Here is a 21,545-nt window from a genome sequence, read left to right as displayed (position 1 = left end):
GTAGAGATTTTAAACAAAAAAAGGGTCTGTAGAGATTTTAAACAAAAAAAGGGTCTGTAGAGGTAGAGAAAGACAAATATGCGATAGACAGGTAGAGAAAAAGTCATAGATTTTTTTTCTCACCACCCCAATATGCGAGAGACAGTGAGAGGCTGGGATTGGGCTGCATTATCCAAATTCAAATTCTGGGTGGAGGGTTCTTGTGATGAAGCAGAGTTACCCAAAAACAGCATAGTTTTTTTCAGCAAAACTGACTTCCCTGTGAAAGGAAACTCAGTCATACTCCCAGTCCCAGAGGAGGCCTCTGAGCTACATGTAATGAGCAACAAGGGTCTACTTTGGTTGCCAAGTTATCGTCTAGATAGCCTGAAGGTCATCAAAATTTCTGGCTGCGAAAGTTTAGTCTATTTATTCCAGAGTGGCGCCGAGTACAACCTTCCAAACCTCCACACAATTTTAGTTGAAAACTGTCAGAGGATGCAGGCGTTGATAGAGTCCAAAGGGCACAGTGATAATGTAGCCGACTTTAAGGTTCAACCTCGTTCGGAGAAGCTAAAGGTCATCCGTATCTCTGACTGAAAATTTGGTCTACTTATTCAAGACCAAGATGCTGCCATACTTCCCAAAACTCGAAGAGATCTCCATCAGCCGGCGAAGCCAGAGCAAGCAAGTGGAAGAAGAGTCAAACTCAGAAGAGCCCGTCTCTGATGCTTCTCTTGCTATTCATGATCCAAGGTTAGAAAAACAGAAGTTGGTGAGTTGGTGTGGGTTGATCCACTTGAATTGAACAAGACAAAGTACAAGGGAGAAAAGACGGTTACTCCTGATGGGCAAATCATTTGGAGCTTTCTAAAACTAAATATGGAGATCAAGTATTGTCTGCAACCCAAGCCAAGGTTAGTGTGCCTGTGCTGTGCCACAAAACGATTAAACCTTGTCCATTTAACCTTGTATTTTGCTTTAAATTTTATAAAAATATCATTTGTCATTTTGACAGTGACTTTATATGCTTATCACATCATGTATAGTTTTTAGATTATAAGATAGATGGTTGTTTTACAATTCCACTTACACTCATTGGAATAACTAAACTCTGAGTTTTCTATTTTTCATGAATTTATCATATGGGTGGGCTCATTCAGTGTCCCCAAAACGATGAAAAGGAATAGCAGCTTTTGGTACGTCCTTTGTTCCACAAACAACTCTTTTACAAAATTCTCATGAGGACTATTTTCTTCTTCTCCTTTTCTACCTCTTCCCAAGGCTGAAGTGCTTATTGGCTTTCATGGCATGCACTTTTTCTGTTTACCCTCGAACTCACAAGGGGAGAGTTTTTTTGTTTATAACTTTTCTGACAAGTATATTTTGTGATGTATAGCACTGCTCTAAATGATTATATGCGCATTTAAATATGGTCACTGACCATTAGCATTCTGTTTGTGGTGTTTGCAGGGTCAAGAAAGGAGGCAACACCAAGCCCACTCGGTATGCTTTTACACCCATCGAAGAACAATTCTAGTACCTTAGCAAAGCTACATTTACATGTTTCTGTCTACAATCCAAGCATTGTTTCCATCCATGGTGGCATTACTCTTCTGTATATCTTAAATATCATTCAGTTAAACCACTTCACTCTAAACTCATTAACTAACTGTTGCAGGTCCTTTCTCAAGAACCGTATCTAGTACAAATCGTAAGCTTTCATAATTCCCAGCAGTTAAATCACGTTCTATCATGTTGTTAATTTCCTATAGTGTTGATCAGTTGCCTCCTACCTCATTTTGAATGAATGGAATTTTTTCTTCTGCACCTTATAAAGTTCACTAGCAATGGCACTTGTATAAAATCAGATCTTATTCACTAGCAGTCGCACGTTAGTGAAAGTGCAAAATATACATGGAGGAGATAACGCACGCAGAGCTCAAGCTTTTAGGAAGCATATTTGTTAAAGTGGTGAAAAATGAAGCAGTTTGCTTCCTCGGTTGAGTGCTTTCCACTTCTACTATGCTTCGATTCGACCGTTAATTATTTTGTGCAAAGTTGAAGTTTGGGGCCTTCATTGGAATAAAAGCTAGAAGTATTTTTACTTGAATCAATTGAGCCTTAACCAAACTAGTTTGTAAAGTTACTTGGGCTTCACTTTCTTAGAGAATACTATGAGTTTTTTAAATAAAAAAATAAAGGAAAAACCACAAGGGCAACTCTTTATTCTATGAGTTGTTGCAAATTGCAATTGTCGAATAAGAAACGAAAAAACATGAGAAACTAGTAATTATAAGAGATTTGAAAGATAAGAACAGTGTCACGTGTGATAATCCTTCTAATACTACTTAATATAATGATAATGTTATCTTTATTACATTTTTTTTTACCACTTCTATAAACATGAGCCTCATTATGCATGCACATTTCACCTATATTAAAGAGACGATCAATAATGTCATTTCGAATAACAGCATTTATAAAATAATCCCAAAATCCACACCATTGGCTTATCTGAGTTTTGAAGCAATTTGGTAAAACAAAATGCAAATCTGAGTTTGTTCCCCTTATATTAATTGGAAGTTATTAACTCTGAACTCTTGTTTTCATGAAAATATCATACGGTATCATTCAGTAGCAGCAATCAGAATAAAAGGAGTCGGAGCAGTGGTATGTCCTTCCTCTGGCACTCAATTTTTCACATAATTGTTATGAGGATTATTTCTTCTTCCCCTTTTGATAACGTTCTATTTTCGGTGTTTGCAGACTCTATTATAGAGAAGCTAGCAGCAGGAACAGGCGGTACACTTTTATTAAGCGATGTCTGAACTCTGTTTTCTTTCTTTGTCAGGATTCATGACTGATCAACTCCACGAGATTGAACTGGAATTTCTTACATGTTAACTTTGGTGTATTTTGTTCCTTGTTAGCCAGACTTTCAAAATGATAGGGAAAAATGTAGTGAAATCAGTTTGTATACTTTTCATATTTGCCGGAGGGTCCTATGTGTGAGAGTACGAAGAAATATTTCCACATTGAAAATGGCTAAACAGCTTCACTTCACCCAATAATGCACTTCTTATAATGTAGGACATTACTTCACATTCTCACAGCATACACTACCCAATTCATATTCTATGAAGGATGAGATCATTTGCATTTGAAATGATAGTTGCAGGGCCACTTTTAGCTGTTGATTTTGTAATTAATCCCCTTCCTTCCGTTTTTTGATACAGATAATAAGGAGCTTCTGGAACCAACTACTCAACCTTCAGCTGCTGACAATAGTACTAATAGCATTCTACAGAATGTCGGCAACACGGTCCACGGGTTACTAGTTACCCCTAACTTAGGGTTCTATTGGGGCACAAATTTACTGCAACCATCTGGTCCAGACAGAGCGGAAGTCAAAATGCTGCAGAGGCAATTCCTCAGGTAACCAAATAATTAGTGTTGCATTTTTTCTTTTCTATAGAGAGTTTGTTCTTTATATAGTGTTTCTGATGATGCAGTTCATTAGATGTGCAGGTCCAGGATCAAGAGGAAAATGCTATTGAGCCCAGCATTGGCATCCCAGTGCACGACTAAACCTACTCTCTTTCTTCTACCTTCCTTTGAGTTCCAAAATAAACTACTTTATCTACCTACCCTTTCACTTAATATTATTTATCGTTGTAATAATACAGGGCTCAAGACAGTTCTTGCTCGACCACTTGATCCACATTTATATTTGTAATGTAACTTCTTTTTTTCATTATCCTTTCTTTTGTGACAAGCATGGCAATAAAGTCTCCTCAGAAAGAGCTATATATATATATATATATATATATATGCTCTGGCTGGACCATGATAAATTTGTTCACAATTGATGGACCATGTTGCCAAAATCTCCAATTATTTTCAACTTTTGAGGTTTGATGATGGTGATTTATGTTAGCAAATGGAAATTTTCACATTCTTAACAAGGTTTTTTTTAATTTTCTAAAACCGGTAGTCTGGTTTTCCATCAAACTCTAAAGGGTAAAAACGGGTTTCAAGGTGTTAAAAATAACCCAGACCCAGAAAATAACAGCAGCAGCCAGCAGGGCCAGGCCCTGTCTGCGAGTAAATGAATGCCATAATTGAGAGGGGTTGGTGGGCTTGTGATAAATGAGGACTGATATGTACGAGCACTCACTCAAAGACCCTCAAGACAAGACTGAAACAATCTGATTCTTCACTCAAATTCAATCACAAAAGGGTATCTTGGATTTATTGGACCGCTCGATTGCTCCGATTCGGTGAGTTTCTTCTCTGTATGCAACACGTTTTTCATTTTAGAAAACAGACGTTGCTTTGATTAAGTTTTGATTGATTGCCTTACATTTTTACTTACTGGTAGCTGAAATTCCTCTTCTGCGTCTGATCAATTTTGGGTTTTCTGGTTTACTCGTAATAATCCTGAATAGTGGAACAAATTGTGATGTCTTGATTTCAATATCTGATCTTTATTGCAATTTCCTCAAAAACCAATTGCAAAGGTGAAAACTTTGGAGTGAAAGTTTTGACAACATCAGGCAATATCCTAAATTTAAGAACTTTGAAACATCTTACAAAGTTAGGTTCACCTTTTAAAAAGACCACATTGCAAGAAGATATCAAATAAGCGTGTGACCTTTTAGTGCTCACAGAATGCAATATGAAAATTGTAGATGCCCTTTAGAGTTGTTGCTCCTGTAAATGTTTACTTGGTGATGGCATATGCTTGAATAATGAATCAGTTGGGATATGGATGGCTGGTTAATACCTTCCATATTGAACTTAACATGTAGAATCTGAAGATCATGTAATATTCTTTCGGCAGATTCCAACCTTGGGCTCCATCTCACTGCTGAATAATGGATTTAAGTACAATGGATCGGGGCCAATTGACGCTGCTAGGATCTGCAGCTTGTGTGATGCTTACAATGCATTTCTCAGTCCAGTTACTGTCTCAACATCTCTTTTACTGGAAGAACCCAAAGGAGCAGAAGGCTATAATAATTATTATTCTTATGGCTCCAATATATGCAGTTGACTCATTTGTGGGCTTATTGGATATTCAGGGAAGCAAAACTTTTTTCATGTTTTTGGACTCTATTAAGGAGTGTTATGAGGCTCTGGTGGGTACCTCCAATTTCTTTATGGCAGTTGTCCTTTTCAAGTGTCTCTTATGGCTTGCCAGAATCTCTAACTTCTCATGTTCCTACTTCCAGGTGATTGCTAAGTTCTTGGCTCTAATGTATAGTTACCTGAAGATATCCATAAGCAAGAATATAGTGCCAGATGAAATCAAAGGAAGAGAAATTCACCACTCGTTTCCTATGACTCTTTTTCAGGTGCGGGATAGTTTTATGCTCTTTCAGTTTCCAATGCAATGGACATGTTGGCTCTGAATACTAACACTGATTTTGGAATATAAGCTTATCTTTCTAGTTACAAAGTGTAATTTATTGAATATGTTGAATCTATCATATATTAACAGATACAATTTGGCTTAACAAACTGCAGCCTCACACCGTTCAGCTAAACCACCATACCCTGAAACTACTCAAATATTGGACTTGGCAGTTTGTCATCATACGCCCAGTTTGTTCTGTCTTGATGATAACACTGCAAGCACTTGGACTCTACCCCAGTTGGTTGAGCTGGACATTCACTATCATTCTTAATGTTTCAGTTTCATTAGCGTTATACTCTCTAGTGGTGTTTTACCATGTGTTTGCAAAGGAATTGGCACCACATTCCCCCCTTGCAAAGTTCCTGTGCATCAAGGGAATAGTCTTCTTCTGCTTTTGGCAGGTACAATTTCTCGACCTCTTCAGTTCTTTTGCATGCCTGATTTATATATGCAGCCTTAAAGAAAATGCAGTCAAGGATATATAACATAAGCAAATCCACAAAAACACCAAGGACAATCTATAGAATCTCCTAGTTATTGGTATTATCTGAGTTGCTGGTTGTTGTCTTCTGAACTCGAAAATAATTTAATTTGTTATGAACTGCTCACCTCATTTGACAGAATTACAATTTAAGAGCGATTTGCTGCAACTTAGGGAGTGTTTGGTATAATATTCTCTGTTTTTAGACTTGGAAGCAAAGACATTTAAGAAAGTGGGAGTTGGTTTGTAACTGAACCACCATTGACTTAATCAGCTGGTTCTATTGGAAACTGGTTTCCGGTCAAAAATTTGATCACTAGCAAGAGTACCAAGAGATTCCTTTTGCTGTTTTCTTTTCGTATTTATTTATTTTGAAGTGCCATTTATTACTTGTTAACAAATAAGACTTCTTGAACCATTTGCAGGGAGTGGTGATTGACGTATTAGCTGCTGTAGGCGTCATTCGATCTCATCATTTCTGGTTAGATGTGGAGCACATTGAGGAAGCTATTCAGAATGTCTTGATATGTCTGGAGATGGTGGTGTTTTCTGTTCTCCAGCAATATGCATACCATGTTGCACCTTACAGCGGAGACGTAGAATCAAAGATGAAATTAAACAAGAAGAGGGAGTGATTTGAATAGTTTTCATATAAACTATATACAAGAGCGTGATTTCTTTTTTAAGTTTTAGTAAAATGTATCACCTCTCAACAATAATATTACGTGTGTTTGGACCAACTTTGAACTACTTTGAACTATCTTCCTTAAAAGATGAGGTGTTCAATTGGGTCATGTATTTCATACAAATTTTTTTTTTCAGGATAATTTATTCTATTTCCTCTGTTTAGTTGGTTAGTTAGTAATGACAATAATGTTCGTAATTGATGATATGAAAAAAAACATGTTAATGTTGTTGGTTCAACCAAACCAGCATTACCAAAATCACAGCAGATTAGCAAAACCAAATTAATGACCAAACCAAATTAATATCCCAATCATCAATCATCAATTATCAACCAGAGCTAGCAAGCCAGAGAGGAGATCCTACAATACAAGGCAGTAATTTTAGCATCTCATGCCTTTCTTGCTTATGAAAACCATAACCTTGCTCATTGCATGTCCCAAAAAATACTTTGGTTGGGGATTAAGTAAAACATATTTAGCATGTTAATATATGTATATGTATATATGTATGTGCGTATTATGGTAGCCTAAAGGAGATGTCACATGTACAAGATTCCATTTCCTGAATGATTACAAAAAGTTGGGGGCATTTTCAAGGTAGAATTCACACTCAAGCAGCAGATTGTAATTGTATTTTTATCTGAAGCGAGCGGCAGATAGAGATTGGACAATTAATTGAACACTTTTTTTTTTGGGAGATTCACTATTATACCCAATATGGGGGCCTAAATTATAAAAATACCCTATATAAAATAGACTTTAGAAACACACCCAAAGCCCATTTACAACATAACAAAAAAACTTTTAACTTCTTATAAATTACAAAACTGCCATCAATTTCTTAAAACAAGCCCAATCCCAAAATCTCATAAAAATACCCAAAGCACTCAATAGGGCATCAAAGTAATTTAATAATCAATATTAAATTCAATAAGGCTAGCTATCATTTTTTGGGTTTTTTTTGGGTTTGTTTATAGGAATTCAATTGTGTAGGGTTTATTTATAATATTAATGCTAGAAATGAGTATATCACTAAATATCTCTTTTTTTTTGGGTCGGGACTAAATGGACTAAATATATGTTTGGTTGTTTGGTCAGGTAAACCAAACAGTAGACTGGAGATGACACCAAAAAGAGAAAAAACAGAGGACGGCGCCGTCAAAGGCCAACACGCGTGACGGGCCCTTAGAAGAAAATAAAAAAGGAGCCAAAAAACCAGAATACGAAACCTTGGCTTGCCCATCGACATACGTGACGCGTGTGCCATGCCAGCCTCCAAAGTCCAAACACAACAACAGAGCAGAGAGCGAAGAAAGATACCCACTTCTCATTTTCAGAATCACAACACAACGACCGACCCTTTTTTCTTTTTGAAAGAGAGAGAAAGAGAAAGAGCTGTTTGGTTTGGATTGCCAGAAACATGAACCAGAAGGCAAACGTTTCTAAAGAGCTTAATGCCAGACACAGAAAGGTCTCTCTCCTTCTCTTCATTTTACTTATACAATCTCAAAGTTCTATTCTTTTCTCTGTTACATGGTTGAAAGATTGGTTTTTTTCTTTTCTTTTCTTTTTTCGTGGGGATGAAATTTTTGGCTTTGTTGTTGGTTGAGTTTGAAGCTGAGCATGATTAAGTGTTTTGGGCTGATGGGTTGGCCTCAAACTCAAACATATGTCAGTTATTAACTAGCTTGCAATCTTATGGTTTCATGACAATCTTTTTGGGGTTTGCTTGTACCTGGAACACTGTAATTGGATTCCATGTGCTTTAGTGATTCATGACCGTTATCAATGTTTCTTTGAGCTCACTGGGTTTTTTTTCAAGATGTTAATTGGGTCTTCAGCAAGACGGTTCGTTACATCTTGTTCTACTTTAGCAGTGTTCGAAAATTCCGCCTAGGCGGCCACCTAGAGCCTGGGCCCGCCTAGGCGGCCTGGGCGGGTCTTTTTTTTTCAATTTATTTATTTATTTATATTTTTTGATTCTGGTGCACCTTATAAACAGAATTGGTTATCTGACACTGCCTATGTTGTTCGTCTTATGTTGCATTCAGTTATTTCACTGAAATAATTGAAAATTCAGCCGTAATCAGTTCATGATCATATAGTATCTACAAGTATAATTGAACTGTTGATGGTGCAAGAGTGGTTTAGTGAAGGTCCACAATGAGTTGTCACTTGGTCGGGAGATAGTGATAACAATAGTTTATTTCTGCACGTAGCACACAAACACAGCTGTCCATTACATTAGATGTTTCTTTTTTTTCTTAATTGTTTTTAATCAAAGTATTTAAGTTTCTAAGCATTTTTAGAACGCTTTTTTTGCTTAAAACTGATTAGCTGAGCCAGACTGGGTGTTAATTTTCTCCTTGTAAATATTTGTGTTTTCTAACTAGCATTTGAACCAGTTTCACAATTACCTCTGATTTTTTTTGGTGTCATCTGGTTTCCTTGTATGTAGATATTGGAGGGTCTTTTTAAACAACCAGGGAACAGAGAATGTGCAGACTGCAAAACCAAGTGCGTATCTTGGAACGATGTAGATAGTAATTTTTATTTTGCTAAAACAGAAACAACAGAATAGTTTTTATTCAATAGCAAGGATTAAGGGGAAGATACAAAGTAATGAAAACTTTTTAGATTTTAATGCTGTACTTTGGTGGAGGTTAATTTTATCGTTGTCATCTTATAATGATGGTTAACTTGTAATGGTGTTTTGCGCAGAGCTCCACGATGGGCTAGTGTGAATCTTGGGATCTTCATATGCATGCAATGTTCGGGGATCCACAGGAGTCTTGGGGTACATATATCAAAGGTGGCAAATCTTTTTGCCTATTTATTTTGCAGCCAATTTCGTGTTTTTTGTATACATCGAAGTGCTATTTATATTTTGTTCTTTAACTCTTGGCCATAGGTACATGAACCCGTGCAATTAGAGGTTCATTCTTTTTTCCCCTTGCTATTCTGTATAAGTTTAGCATTGTTTCAAGGATTTTGATGTTGATGCAGGTGAGATCTGCCACATTGGACACATGGCTTCCAGAGCAGGTTGCATTTATCCAATGTAAGTACAATGTCATATGACTGGTTTCGTTTCATTCTGCTGGGAGTCAAGTATAAAACCATGATACGATAAGAGTACTGAAATTCATTTTGGTTCATTGTTGCTGCTAGCTATGGGAAACGAGAAATCAAATAGTTTTTGGGAAGCAGAGTTGCCTCCTAATTATGACAGAGTTGGAATTGAAAATTTCATTCGTGCAAAGTAGGTTTGTTTATTATTGGTTACGATTATTGGTATTTGTATGATGCAGTACTAGTAGTTCATATTTTGGGCTTAGGTGTTTGGGTGCTTATGTTATCCATTAGGTATGAACACAAGAAGTGGGTTCCTAGGGATGGAAAAGCAAAATCACCTCCAAGGGTGAGTGAAGAGAAGAATTCCGTTTATAGAGCGAGACCTGAAACTAGTAGTCAGCATGGCCATGTGAAAGAGACGGAACGATTTTTTGAAAAGCAGAAAGGTGCTCATCCACCCAGTGCAAGTAACAGGGCACCTCAGCAGGTAAATGTTGTATTGTTTGTTTTCCCTCTCAAATCAATGGACAACTGATGCATATCATGCTGCCTCTTGTTTTGGTATGTCTTGGTTCCTTTTTTCTTCCATATCTCTGTGTATGCAAGTAAGCTTATGATCTTGATGGACAGGTCAGTCATGATCCAAAACAACACCAACTTGAGCAAAAATCAAAACCAGAAGCAGCCTTGAAAGCTGAACCTGCAGCAAGTCAACCACCTAGTGCTGCTACGGTTTCCCTACCAGTTAAAGTGGATTATGCTACTCATCTGTTCAATTTGCTCTCTGTGGAAGAATCTAGAGGAAATGACTATGTGACATCTGCCAATAAGAATACATTGGCTGGTCTCCATGGTATGTTTGTTTTATTTAATATCATTAGAACAACTGTTGCTTCATCATATTGTTTTCCTACCCAGGACAAAAAAAATTCAAATCAATAACATCTTATAAATTTGGGTTTAGCATTACCATTGATTGACCTTGAACCTCCTTAACGTGCAGCAGATGAAACAAAATTGACCGAAGAGAAAAGTAAAAAATCAGAATCATCTGAAAGCAAGATTCAGCCAAAATATGGTTATGGTATTGAGGATTTATTTATAGATTCAACCCCAGTCACTCAACCCTTTTCAATGAAACCCCAGAATGACGTTATGAACTTACTTGAGAAGGTATAAGTTTCAAAATCTGTTTAGTATGCCATAAGTAGCTGTTGATGTAATGCTGGTAGAACACGATCTATGAATACTTAAGATATAGGTTTATGTTTCTCTCACAAATTTAATATTGGATTTTGGTCAGTCCAGTACGGCTTCTCCATTCTCCATGCATCAACAGCAACTTGCAGTTCTATCTCAACAACAGTCGTCACTCATGGCTGCTGCAGCGAAATCTAGCACACCCCATTCAATTCCTGCAAACCTACAACCTGGATCCCATGCTATCCACTTGCCAACTCAAAATGGGCAAAGCATTGGCCGCCAAGTTCCTGGAAACCTGGTGCCTGCTCATCCTCCTCCACAACATTATACTCAGGTTGTACTTATGAAAAAGCTTACAACTAGATTTTTCCATTTCATGTTCCGTCTCTTATCTTTTTTGTCATTTTATTTTTCTGTACAGATTGGAAACGGCAGTCCTACACACCCGGTAGGGAATGCAGTTCCTTTCCCAACATCAAGGTACACATTATAGATCAATGGATTCCAAATCATACAAATTGAGTGTTGATAGACCTGGTTGAGAAATATTCCGATTGCGTGATAATTTTTTTTTAAATTTTTCTGAAAATATGCAGCATGTATGCGACAAGGCCAGTAACTTCAGTGAATGGTGTCACAAACCTTAGAGCTACCGGATTTTCAACAGCATCACCGATATCTTCCATCCCTCCCGCTAAGTCAGGAAGGGATTTTGATTTCTCATCATTAACTCAAGGATTGTTTACTAAACGATGAGCAATTGCTCATTTTAACCGCAGCAATACCTAGTTGGTTCCTTCCTGAGATGGTGACTTCAATTGTATCAGCAGCTGTGTATTTCTGAAGTTTAATGCATCATTGAAAGAGATTAATAATACTTGAAAGCAAGGCAAAAAATTTCCTTTTAAGTATGCATACCATACCAGATATCTTTACAAAAAAATTTTAAGTTTGAAAGATAATAAAAGCGGAGAAAGGAAAAAATGAAGCCTCCTTCCTCCTGCCTTGGGAAAATGTTACTTAAAAACCACAGCAGCATTTCTGAGAGCCGGATATGTCTGGACATATTCTATTGGGAAGCTATCAGCATTGGCGTAGCGGAGGTTGGTATTTGGATCATGGTAAGCTGCCTCATATCCTGTAATATCACATATTCTCTTGCAGGGATGCATTGAGGGCGCCGACTCTACATTAACATCTGCAATGCAACCATCATGCCATGCCACGTTCAAAAAACATGAAGTACTAAACTAAAATGAATATGTTTTTTTCTACACAAACTAAGCAATCTCTAAAGGACACCATTTTTTTAAAGAAATATCTCTCAAGGACACTAAATTCAAAATACCAAAGAGGAATAAAAGTGAAAACTAGGAAGTATTTATGTAAAGTGTGGCTTACAATTGGGTTCATGGGGTGGGTAATTCTGGTAATTCTCGGCCTGGATGATCTGCTTGAGGTGTTTCCAGTGTCTCCCCCTCAAAATTCGCCGTGATAGGTCTATCCCGTTGAAATTGGGTTGGAAAATAACAAAAGGTGCCAAAAAAGTCTGGCAAAATTTTGTCGGGAAAGTTCTTTATCTTCTTTTCTTTCTCTCCTTCTGAATTTTCCTCTTCCCACCGGTTCAAAATTTGTCGAAAAAGGTCTATCTGGCGAAGATTTTCAATGGGCCCTAGTTTAGGTTTACATAAGTGGAATGCTTCTTAACTACATTGTTTTTTTTTTAATCGGTAAGAAAAAGATTTGAATACTGTAGTTAAAATTTATATTTGTATGGTATAATGTCTGGTGTGGTATTGCATTAATGTTATCGTCTTGAGCAACGTCAAGCTCAAAGAAAAGCTGGCTCTTGTGTGAAGCTCAGATATTATCGACTTGTTGGCTTCATTTGTTTGTATATACCACATTGTTGCAAATATAAATAGGAGGATGGTAAACCCAGATAAATAAATAAATAAAAGTTTCTATTGTGTAAAGGAAGAGAAAAGAAAGAATACAAGAGCATGGCTAAGATTATCAACTTGGTTTTGATGCTCTCTCTTCTCCTTGTAGCTGCTTCGGAAGCCCAATTTCTTGGTAAATATAAATTTTTTGTTTTCGTAAAAAAAAATGTAACATAGATATGTAATATGATTATTTATGTAATTTTTAAGGTTTATATTGACCTTTTTTTTCTCTTTTTTCTTTTTTTATATTGAAATAAGCAAATGGAATTTTGAAGCCGCCGGTCACCTTGAAATGTGAATCAGTTTACGGTGTGAAAAGTGGAGACACCTGTTTCACGATTGCACAGACTTTCAGCTTGCCAACTGAGTTCTTCGATTCAATCAATCCCAATCTGAATTGCACAGCTCTCTTTGTAGGCCAATGGGTTTGTCTTAACGGCACACTTAGTTAATTAAACTGCATCTGCAGACTGCATGCAATGCATGATGAATAAGGAGATCACAAAATGTATTTGATCACCATGTATTTGTGGATTGCCTTTTTGGCCCAATGTCTTAAGGGTCAGATTGGGCCAGTTGTGTTTAATCTTTATGCAATTTCAAATGGGAACTCAAAAACTTATCCAACAACAAAATCCATTGAGAATTTCCTTCAAGCACAAAAGTGCTTTTGCTTGGTATAAAAGTAGTTTGATAGCTTTTTAAACAGTTGGGAATCACGCAAAAAGACACTTGCATCACGCAGCAGCTTGTATGTCAAGACCCAAAAGTGCTTAATTGAATGCATTGTTGATATGAAGAGAGACTAAAAAGAGATGCAAAAGAACCAAAATTTAAAGCTAAGCATATGATACCCAACTTGTTTTTTAGAAAAAGAAATGAAACAAGTCATCCAAATCTATCCAAAAACATATCCATTAGCATTTAGGAGAGCCCAAAAAGCGTTCCTATATATATATATATATATATATATATATATATATTTAAAGTCTGGTCATGCCATTTGATACTTGTTCTTTTTCTTTTTCATTTCATAGGAAGGCCGTGGCCAAATTGACAAACAACCTCCCTCACACCTCCCTTTTGCTACAAGGATTTATTTGGCATGTGACTTGTAATTCGTACGGCATTATTTGTTGCCTTCACATTCAAGCTTTCAAAATACCATGCCTTGTTGCAATCTCATTATTACATTGTAGAAAAAGAAGAAAAAAAATGGTACCCTAAAAAGCATGTGAAATTTGATTCCCCCACCACTTTGCAATAAAGCTGTAATATGAATGATGGCAATCTTGATTTGGTGGTTACGTGCAGTTTCCTTCCACCCGAGAAAGTTCCCTCTAGTTTTCCACACAAATCATTGTTTAATCCAATGTGCCCCATTATCTATTTGATCACATCAATGGCTCACAATCATCCACGAAATTCTGTGGATAATATACCTTATCAATTATGTCATCAGAGCTATTATTTATCTGTTATAATTTTCATATTTTGTTTTGTTAGAAAGATCACTTTATTATATACCACATCGTTTATCTGCTCGTTATTAAACGTAAAATTTAATTGTATTGATAGATTCTTTTAGAAATATAGTACAATAACGTGCTCTCTATAGTTGTATTTAAATGAAACTTTCAAGCCTATCAATTATAAGGTTGCTTAGAAGGTTGTAAAGGTTATAGCTAACTCATGTACGAATTCATTTTATGTAGACAGAACTATATATGATAAAGGTCTCACTAAAAAATGGCCCTAAACCAAGCTGGACGTTACCATACCTGCAACTACTAACTATACCTAAATTGAAATGCCTTTTGATTGAGCCAATCTTAGTAGCTCCACCAATAATTGCATGGTACTCGTCAAGAAATTTTAATTTCAACTTTTTGATCCTTACTTGGTGGACAATTATAGACTGTCAGCTTTACTCTGTTTTGCCTGTTTTGTCATTCGATTTTTTAAATTTTCCATTTGCTGGACAAGTCTGAGTGGCTTATATTGCACAAGTTTCGACCCAACCAATGCAGTGGAAAAGTAGAACCAGAATAGTGCTTTTGTTAAAAGTCGAAAACACAATCCTAGCTGTGGCCCAACCCACATAAGTCAGCACCTCCCCAATATACGCAGAAAAACTTAGCAACAGAATAATACTGTCTTACTATTCTCAATTAATAATATTTATAATATATGAAAAAATTATCTTATGTCTCCATTGCATGTAAGTGCTTCTCTTTAGTTGATTCAAAGATGCTTATAAATAATGGACACAAATTTATAGCAAAGATGAAAATTTGACATAAACGCTTGCACAACCATTTTTTTTCTATATATAACCTTGGCGTTGGAAACAATAATAATATTCACTGCTACCAAAAATAAAACTAAAATAAAAAGTAAATGAGGAGATGGGCATCACATAATAACCCATGACCAATTACACATTTTTGACAGTTTGACCAGCCTTGCCCATCTCATAACCTCCATTGGGGTGATCTTCTTCCTCACTGACGAACCTCTTCCAATACCAGTGTGTCCTCCATACTCTGCCCATCTCCTCAATTGGAATGCCCTTTGTCTCCGGCAAGAAGTAGTAAATGAAAATGGACATCACGAACACAAAGAACGCAAAGAAGAGGAATAGCCCAAATTTCAAATGGCAGAGCATCGTCAAGAAGATTTGAGCCACGAGGAAAGTGAAGATCATGTTCACTGAAACGTTGACGCTCTGAGCAGCTGATCGGATTTCCAGTGGGAAGATTTCACTGGGGACGAGCCAACCCAGTGGACCCCATGACCATGCGAAACCTGCAACATATGTGCAGATGAAAATCACCACCACAATTGCATACCACTTTGGCAATTCTCCAGGGGTCCCATCCACCCCAAATTTTGCACCAATACAAGCTGTCACAACTGCCTGCAATTTGAAGATGAACAAAAACCCAATTGATTAGAATCCAAAAACCAAAAAACCCAATTGTCAAATTACAAAAAGATTTGAACTTTTTATGTTTTTTGATAAAGGGTACCTGACAAATAAGCATTTGAGCTCCACCCTCAAGGAAAAGAAACCTTCTTCCCCACTTGTCAACGCCGTAGATTGAAACCATAGTTGCAAGAACATTGACACTGCCAGTGATCACAGCTGACATGAGAGAAGCATCGCTTCCAAACCCAATTGTGTTGAACAAAACAGGGGCGTAGAACATGATCACATTGATCCCGGTCAGCTGCTGGAAGAAGGGGATGAGGATGGCCATGCTGAGGTGAGGCCTGTACTTCCTCTTCAACAGGTTCCTCCATGGATCCTCAATCTGCTTCGACGCTTCACTAGCAGCAACAAGGTCACTGAACTCCTCACTGACATCGTCCACGCCGCGAATGCGCTGAAGTTTGGCCTTGGCTTCATCGTGTTGGCCGCGCTCAATCATGGAGTTGGGTGTGTCTGGTAGGACAAGGGAGCCAATTGTGATTATAAGAGCTGGCACCATAGCGCCACCCAAGCTCAATCTCCATCCCCAGCCACCGTCGATTTTGGAGAAGAAGTAGTTCAGCACATTGGCCACAAGGATACCAATTGTGATCGATAGCTGGAAGCCAATGTTGAGAGCTCCTCTGAATCTGTAGGGTGCCATCTCAGAGAGGTAGAGTGGCACAGACTGTAATTACAAAACAGACATGACAACAATAGAATAAATTAATTTATCAATGATTATCCCCTGTTTAGATTAAACTTTTACGTTTGATTAATGGTAATATATGAACAAATTGATCAAAGTGATCAAAACGGTCACGGTCCAGGACCACATGGATGGTTTGACAAGTTGTCATGTTTGTTGGAAGTAAACATTTCAATGATGTCATGAATTTAATTTTTTATAAGGGATTCAAAGAAAATGACATTTGTATTAAATTAAGTCAAAAACCGCTATCAGATTGCAATTTTTAATTTTCTATTCAACCCCTCTTGCATCGAAGAGTAAACGCAGGCCTTCAAAAGGGTGCAAAGTGAAGTCACGCCCAAAGAAAAAACAGAGCATGCGTTGGAACTTGGTGAAAAGTGATTGCTAAGGACAAAAGTTTCAGACTTTGAGTTTTTCCAATTTAATTTTTCATACCCCTTGTTTGGTTGCTGAGTAAACTGAAAAAATTAGCATCTTTCTTCCCTGCATTTTCTTGGGAACCAAACAGTGTATTGCTAGAAATTATTAGACCCCCGTGAAGAACCCAGAAAGCAGAGAAAGAAACAACACGCACATACAAAAAGGGTTGAAATTTCATATCCAGTTTTGTCATGTTCCAAGTTTGTCTGAGTTATATAAGTTTAAAGCCCGTTTCAAGTCAGATCTGAAGAAATACAGAGAGACATGGTAAAACGACAAACCCAGAAAACAACCCAAGCCAAATCATAAATAAAACTCAGACATAAAAAACAGGAAGGAATAAAATCATTGGGCTTCGTTTTTTTAGTTTTTTTGGACAGCACATTCCTTGTTTTTTACGGACAACTTGCATTGAACAAAAACTAAAACACAAACAAAATATCATGATTCATGTGCAAGATATCAAGATTTCTTGAACCCAAAAAAAAAAAAAACACAAGGAACCAAACAGAGAGATCAGAAAGGAAAATCTGTAGGGCATACCTGATTGGAGAAGCCGATACCGAAACCGAGCAACATACGGCCTAGAATCAACATCCAGACAGCTTTGGCTGCTCCATTGATGATGGCGCCGGCCATGAACAGCAGACCTCCAAACAACATGGACAGTTTTCGACCAAATTTACGTGTGACGGTGGCTGCTATAATTGAAGCTATCAGAGCAGCCAAATACAGAGATGATGTGAACATGGTCAGTGTTTGACTATCATATTGACAGTACTGGTTGGTGGTCTTGTCTTCTTCCTTTTTCCGGTACACAGCCGGGAAAAACTTCTTCAAGAATGAGTCCATGGACGTTACACCACCTAATCATAATTCAAAAAAGAAACTTTCAAAATTGTAATTCATCATAAATAAATAAAAAGGTACGTTAGTGATCAAAGTGTGATCTGGGAAATGAAAAGAAAATTACCAGAAATTCCGATATCGTAGCCAAAAATGAGACCCCCCATGGCTGCAACAATACATGTTGCTAAAACATAAGGAGTGAGGTTTCCAACATACTCCTTGTTGTTCCCACTAGTGGGAATACCAACAGCAGGCATTGTTGGTCTTTTTGGGAAATTCAGCTGCTAAGCAGACTGATCAAAAAGAGGAGGCAAAAGGGTTTGGATTTGGAACAGAGAGAAGGGATATTAGGAGAAGTGGAGAGAAAGTGAGAGAGCAGATAGACCAAGAGGAACAAGATAGAGCTTTTGGGCACAGGCTTAGCAGGTGTATATATAGAACAAAATATTCAACTTGCTTAAATTCCAGAGAACCATTTAGCTGTCAAGAAAACAATAAATAAAAAGTTTATCTTAATTATCATTCAAATTATTATTTTAATTTTCATACACGCTACATAACTGTTTGTGGATAAGATTGGCTACTGTATTGGAGTAGCATGTAAACAAGTTAAGTAATGCTACCATATATGGAAACGGTAGATCCACCCTTTCATATCGACCGTTTCATTGATTCCCTCTCTCGGTTTTTTACCTCACAATAAAACGGAAATAGAGAAGTATTTTTCGTATACTCACATCACAGGGAGGGAGGGAAGGGCCAGGGCATTCAACATGGGAACATGGGACATCACCATTTAATGTTTTTACCGTTTGGGCAGCAAACTTGAACCTGAAAAGAAAATAGTAGTAATGCTTGGAGGATAAGGGTCGGTGACACCATGAGACTTTTGTCAATTTACACGTCAGATATTACTCAGCAAGATTTGGGTAATTTGTTGAGCTGTCAAAGGATTTAGTTTGTTTACTTTGCTTGTTCAGTGTTCACCAGAATTTGGGTTGCGTGGTTGGCGATTTTGGATAATGTTGGATATACTTGATGGTTCATTTTCATGCGTAGCATACTTGGGACTGGATTGGATTGGATTAGTAGGACAACATCTTTTTGGTACGTCGATTTATACCCCCATTAATCATGGGATTGTAATAAAAGAAGGAGAATACATACGTGACTTAAAAGGCCTTTTTTTTTACAAAGACAGAAAAGCAGTCGGTGAGCATACACACGAGAAGAATACGACTTCCGAATCCGGGGTGGTAGTATTGTAATTAAGAGCAGAGGTCGGGGTATTTGAGGCTGACGCTAAGATGACGTGGGTTTGGGTTACGACAGGCATGGACCGATCCATGGGTGGTCTGTTCCTCAACTCGCGGAAAATACAGCGAAGACTGGAAAATGATTTTCAGCAGCAGGAGCAGTTCTGTACTCACTTTATTTTTGCTTTTTTCTTTTTTGCTTTTTTATTTTATTTTATTTTAAATTTAATGTTTTATGCAAATGATTCTTTGAACCTACCTTTCTCTGGTGAGTTGGTACTTTGAAGGGCTGTTATTATGAGGCAACGGTGCAATTTTTTGCTTGCTGTTTGAGCAATCTCTCAGTTATGTTTTGGAAAGAGGTAATGAAAATCATGAATTTTATTTGGGGCATAGTATTTTAGATATATAATTTTCTATACAAACTCGCTGTGATTTGGTGGTTAAGGATAAGGATGAGACTACACGTAAATTCAGATATTCTAAATTCAAGACTTTCGTTTTTGGCTTCTTTCAGACTATAGATAACCAACCATGCGAGTGTGATTACCCAAACAATTTAGTGTCGTGGTTATATTCATTCCATATAATGTGGAAAGAAATATATATATATATATATATGAGGCATGATATGGAAATTTGGCTTTAATTTCAAAACATTGCATTTCCATCACAAGACTAAAATGTTTCCAATTTATTTCAATACGCGTTTTACAACATTTATGGAAACTAGTCCTACCTTAGATTAGCTTTGCTAGGTTATCCACATGATGTTTAATTTTGACATTAGTGGCATAACACAAGATGATTCATATATGACAAGTGACATCTACATGAGAACATATGGCATCACCCTCAAATATATAATCAAATCAGACTTAGAATAGACTAGAAGAGAAAGAAGAAAAAAAAACATGTCGGCTAATTGTGGGTTTTTGAATGAGATGCATCAGTTATTGTTTTAATTCATTAAGCTATATTACAATATGAATAAGAAATATGACTTCTTTTTATATAAAAAAACTCAAATAAAGGAAAAGTGACTGAAAATTAAAAGGAGAAAGAAAACTCTTTTACGTATTCTCTGGGCCCCTAAATCTTCTTCCAAATCAACTTCTTGATTTCTTATATGGCCTCTTTTCACTTTTTCTATTTAGAGGTTAGTTCGCTTTCAGTTTCATATACTTTTCTGTCAGATTTGTTTCATTTCGTACAAGTGATTAATTGTGTGATTGACCACATCTATACTGAGAAAAATAGAATGCTTAACTGTTTAGCGAGTGGTAGTTATAATTTTGATTTAAGGTTCTTTGTGGTTGATGATATTCCTAATTAGGTTGAGGTTATTTTTGATGATGATATATTAAGAGTTCCTAAAACTCGTAGCGTCTTTATTATTTAAAGTTTTTTTTGTATGTTTAGGAGTTAATCCCTCATTTCAATATAAATAAATAAATAAATAAATAAAAACCTCCACTCTAATTGCTTATGAAAAATCCCATAAATTCACAGATAGCCACTCCTCCCACTACCCAGAAGCAAGTGTTCCCACTTGGACTGTTGGACAGATTATATTATATTTAATTATAATTGTACCTACCGTTGTAAAGTTTAGAAGCCTAAAAGAAAAAATAAAATCCTTTTGCGTTTCAATTTTCAAACATTGCTGGCTTGACTTTGACCCATACAAAAACAAAGTCTAAGCAACGGATGTGGGAACCACTGCGGTTTAAAATTTGCTATCGTGGCCGTCTAGTCATATTTCGTCATGAGTGACAGTGGCTTCATGCTCCCTCGCTCTCCAACTTCACTCACACGTACCATGACTGCATTCACACGTGAATGAAAATCTTGCATAGAGTGATAATCCGTTTTCATTGCATCCGGATTATAATATGAACGAACAATATGATCGATAATAAATAAATACGATATGACTGTCACACATAAAAATTATATTTTGTATTCATCACTTAAATAAAAACAACAGAGTCATAGGACGATTTTAACTTTTACGGGAAATGAAAGACTCACTTCATATAATCAATAGCTTATGTAATCTACACAAAATAAGTTGATCAATTTTATAAAATTAATTAATCTGATTTCGAATTTATTCTGTTAGTAATCGTATCTACAGGCCGGCATAAGGGCCCTCTAGATTGTGACTCTGTCTAATTGTCTCTTATTTCAACCTTTTCTTTTAATGTTTATTCTCTTCTTCCTTCTTTTCCTCTTTATACTAATATTGTAGTATGTCATACTGTTAAAAAAATGCATAAAAGTACGTTCATAGTTTTGTCGTTGATCTTACATTTATGTTTAAAAATAATAATACGATAATTTTCATTTTACTATGTTAAAGCTTACTAAGTTTTAGCCTTTTGTCTCATTTTTATATCGTGACTCTTATGTTAAGAACAAAATGAACACTAAAAAGATCAACAATGAATCATAACTCGTCATTGCCACTCATCTCATATTATTTGAGTAGAAATCCATAAATAATGCTAATTATTTATCTTTCGTAAAGTTTGCATAT

The 21,545-nt window shown here is 36.6% G+C and overlaps 3 protein-coding genes across 6 annotated transcripts; 2 read left to right on the top strand and 1 right to left on the bottom strand.

Moving 5' to 3' along the window:
- Nucleotides 1-4,042: 4,042 nt before the first annotated feature.
- LOC117624905 (transmembrane protein 184C) lies at nucleotides 4,043-6,731 on the top strand. The gene is made up of 5 exons (XM_034356418.1): nucleotides 4,043-4,262; nucleotides 4,826-5,123; nucleotides 5,217-5,339; nucleotides 5,512-5,802; nucleotides 6,308-6,731. Exons 2-5 carry the CDS (start codon nucleotides 4,860-4,862, stop codon nucleotides 6,515-6,517), a joined length of 888 nt encoding a protein of 295 aa, XP_034212309.1. The 5' UTR covers nucleotides 4,043-4,262; nucleotides 4,826-4,859; the 3' UTR covers nucleotides 6,518-6,731.
- A 1,098-nt stretch (nucleotides 6,732-7,829) lies between these two features.
- LOC117626686 (ADP-ribosylation factor GTPase-activating protein AGD5-like) lies at nucleotides 7,830-11,761 on the top strand. Of its 4 annotated transcripts, none has more exons than XM_034358493.1 (11): nucleotides 7,830-8,039; nucleotides 9,027-9,085; nucleotides 9,290-9,380; nucleotides 9,575-9,629; nucleotides 9,740-9,830; nucleotides 9,935-10,130; nucleotides 10,274-10,496; nucleotides 10,650-10,816; nucleotides 10,947-11,180; nucleotides 11,268-11,326; nucleotides 11,443-11,761. In XM_034358493.1, exons 1-11 carry the CDS (start codon nucleotides 7,989-7,991, stop codon nucleotides 11,600-11,602), a joined length of 1,386 nt encoding a protein of 461 aa, XP_034214384.1. In that variant the 5' UTR covers nucleotides 7,830-7,988; the 3' UTR covers nucleotides 11,603-11,761. The 4 variants fall into 4 exon arrangements, with proteins under 4 accessions (XP_034214384.1, XP_034214383.1, XP_034214385.1 ...); XM_034358492.1 differs by having other exon boundaries at nucleotides 7,831-8,039; nucleotides 10,647-10,816; XM_034358494.1 differs by lacking the exon at nucleotides 9,027-9,085 and having other exon boundaries at nucleotides 7,831-8,039; nucleotides 10,647-10,816.
- Nucleotides 11,762-15,085: 3,324 nt separating this feature from the next.
- On the bottom strand, nucleotides 15,086-18,204 carry LOC117624121 (sugar carrier protein C). Its single transcript, XM_034355259.1, has 4 exons — nucleotides 17,872-18,204; nucleotides 17,442-17,764; nucleotides 15,825-16,454; nucleotides 15,086-15,712 (listed from the first exon to the last, which is right to left on the bottom strand). Exons 1-4 carry the CDS (start codon nucleotides 18,002-18,004, stop codon nucleotides 15,230-15,232), a joined length of 1,569 nt encoding a protein of 522 aa, XP_034211150.1. The 5' UTR covers nucleotides 18,005-18,204; the 3' UTR covers nucleotides 15,086-15,229.
- Between the last annotated feature and the right edge of the window lie 3,341 nt (nucleotides 18,205-21,545).

Source organism: Prunus dulcis, chromosome 4 (assembly GCF_902201215.1).
Source record: "Prunus dulcis chromosome 4, ALMONDv2, whole genome shotgun sequence".
NCBI classification, from domain to species: domain Eukaryota; kingdom Viridiplantae; phylum Streptophyta; class Magnoliopsida; order Rosales; family Rosaceae; genus Prunus; species Prunus dulcis.
The sequence above is the reverse complement of the archived record's forward strand: the minus strand, read 5'-3'. Positions and strand labels throughout refer to the sequence as shown.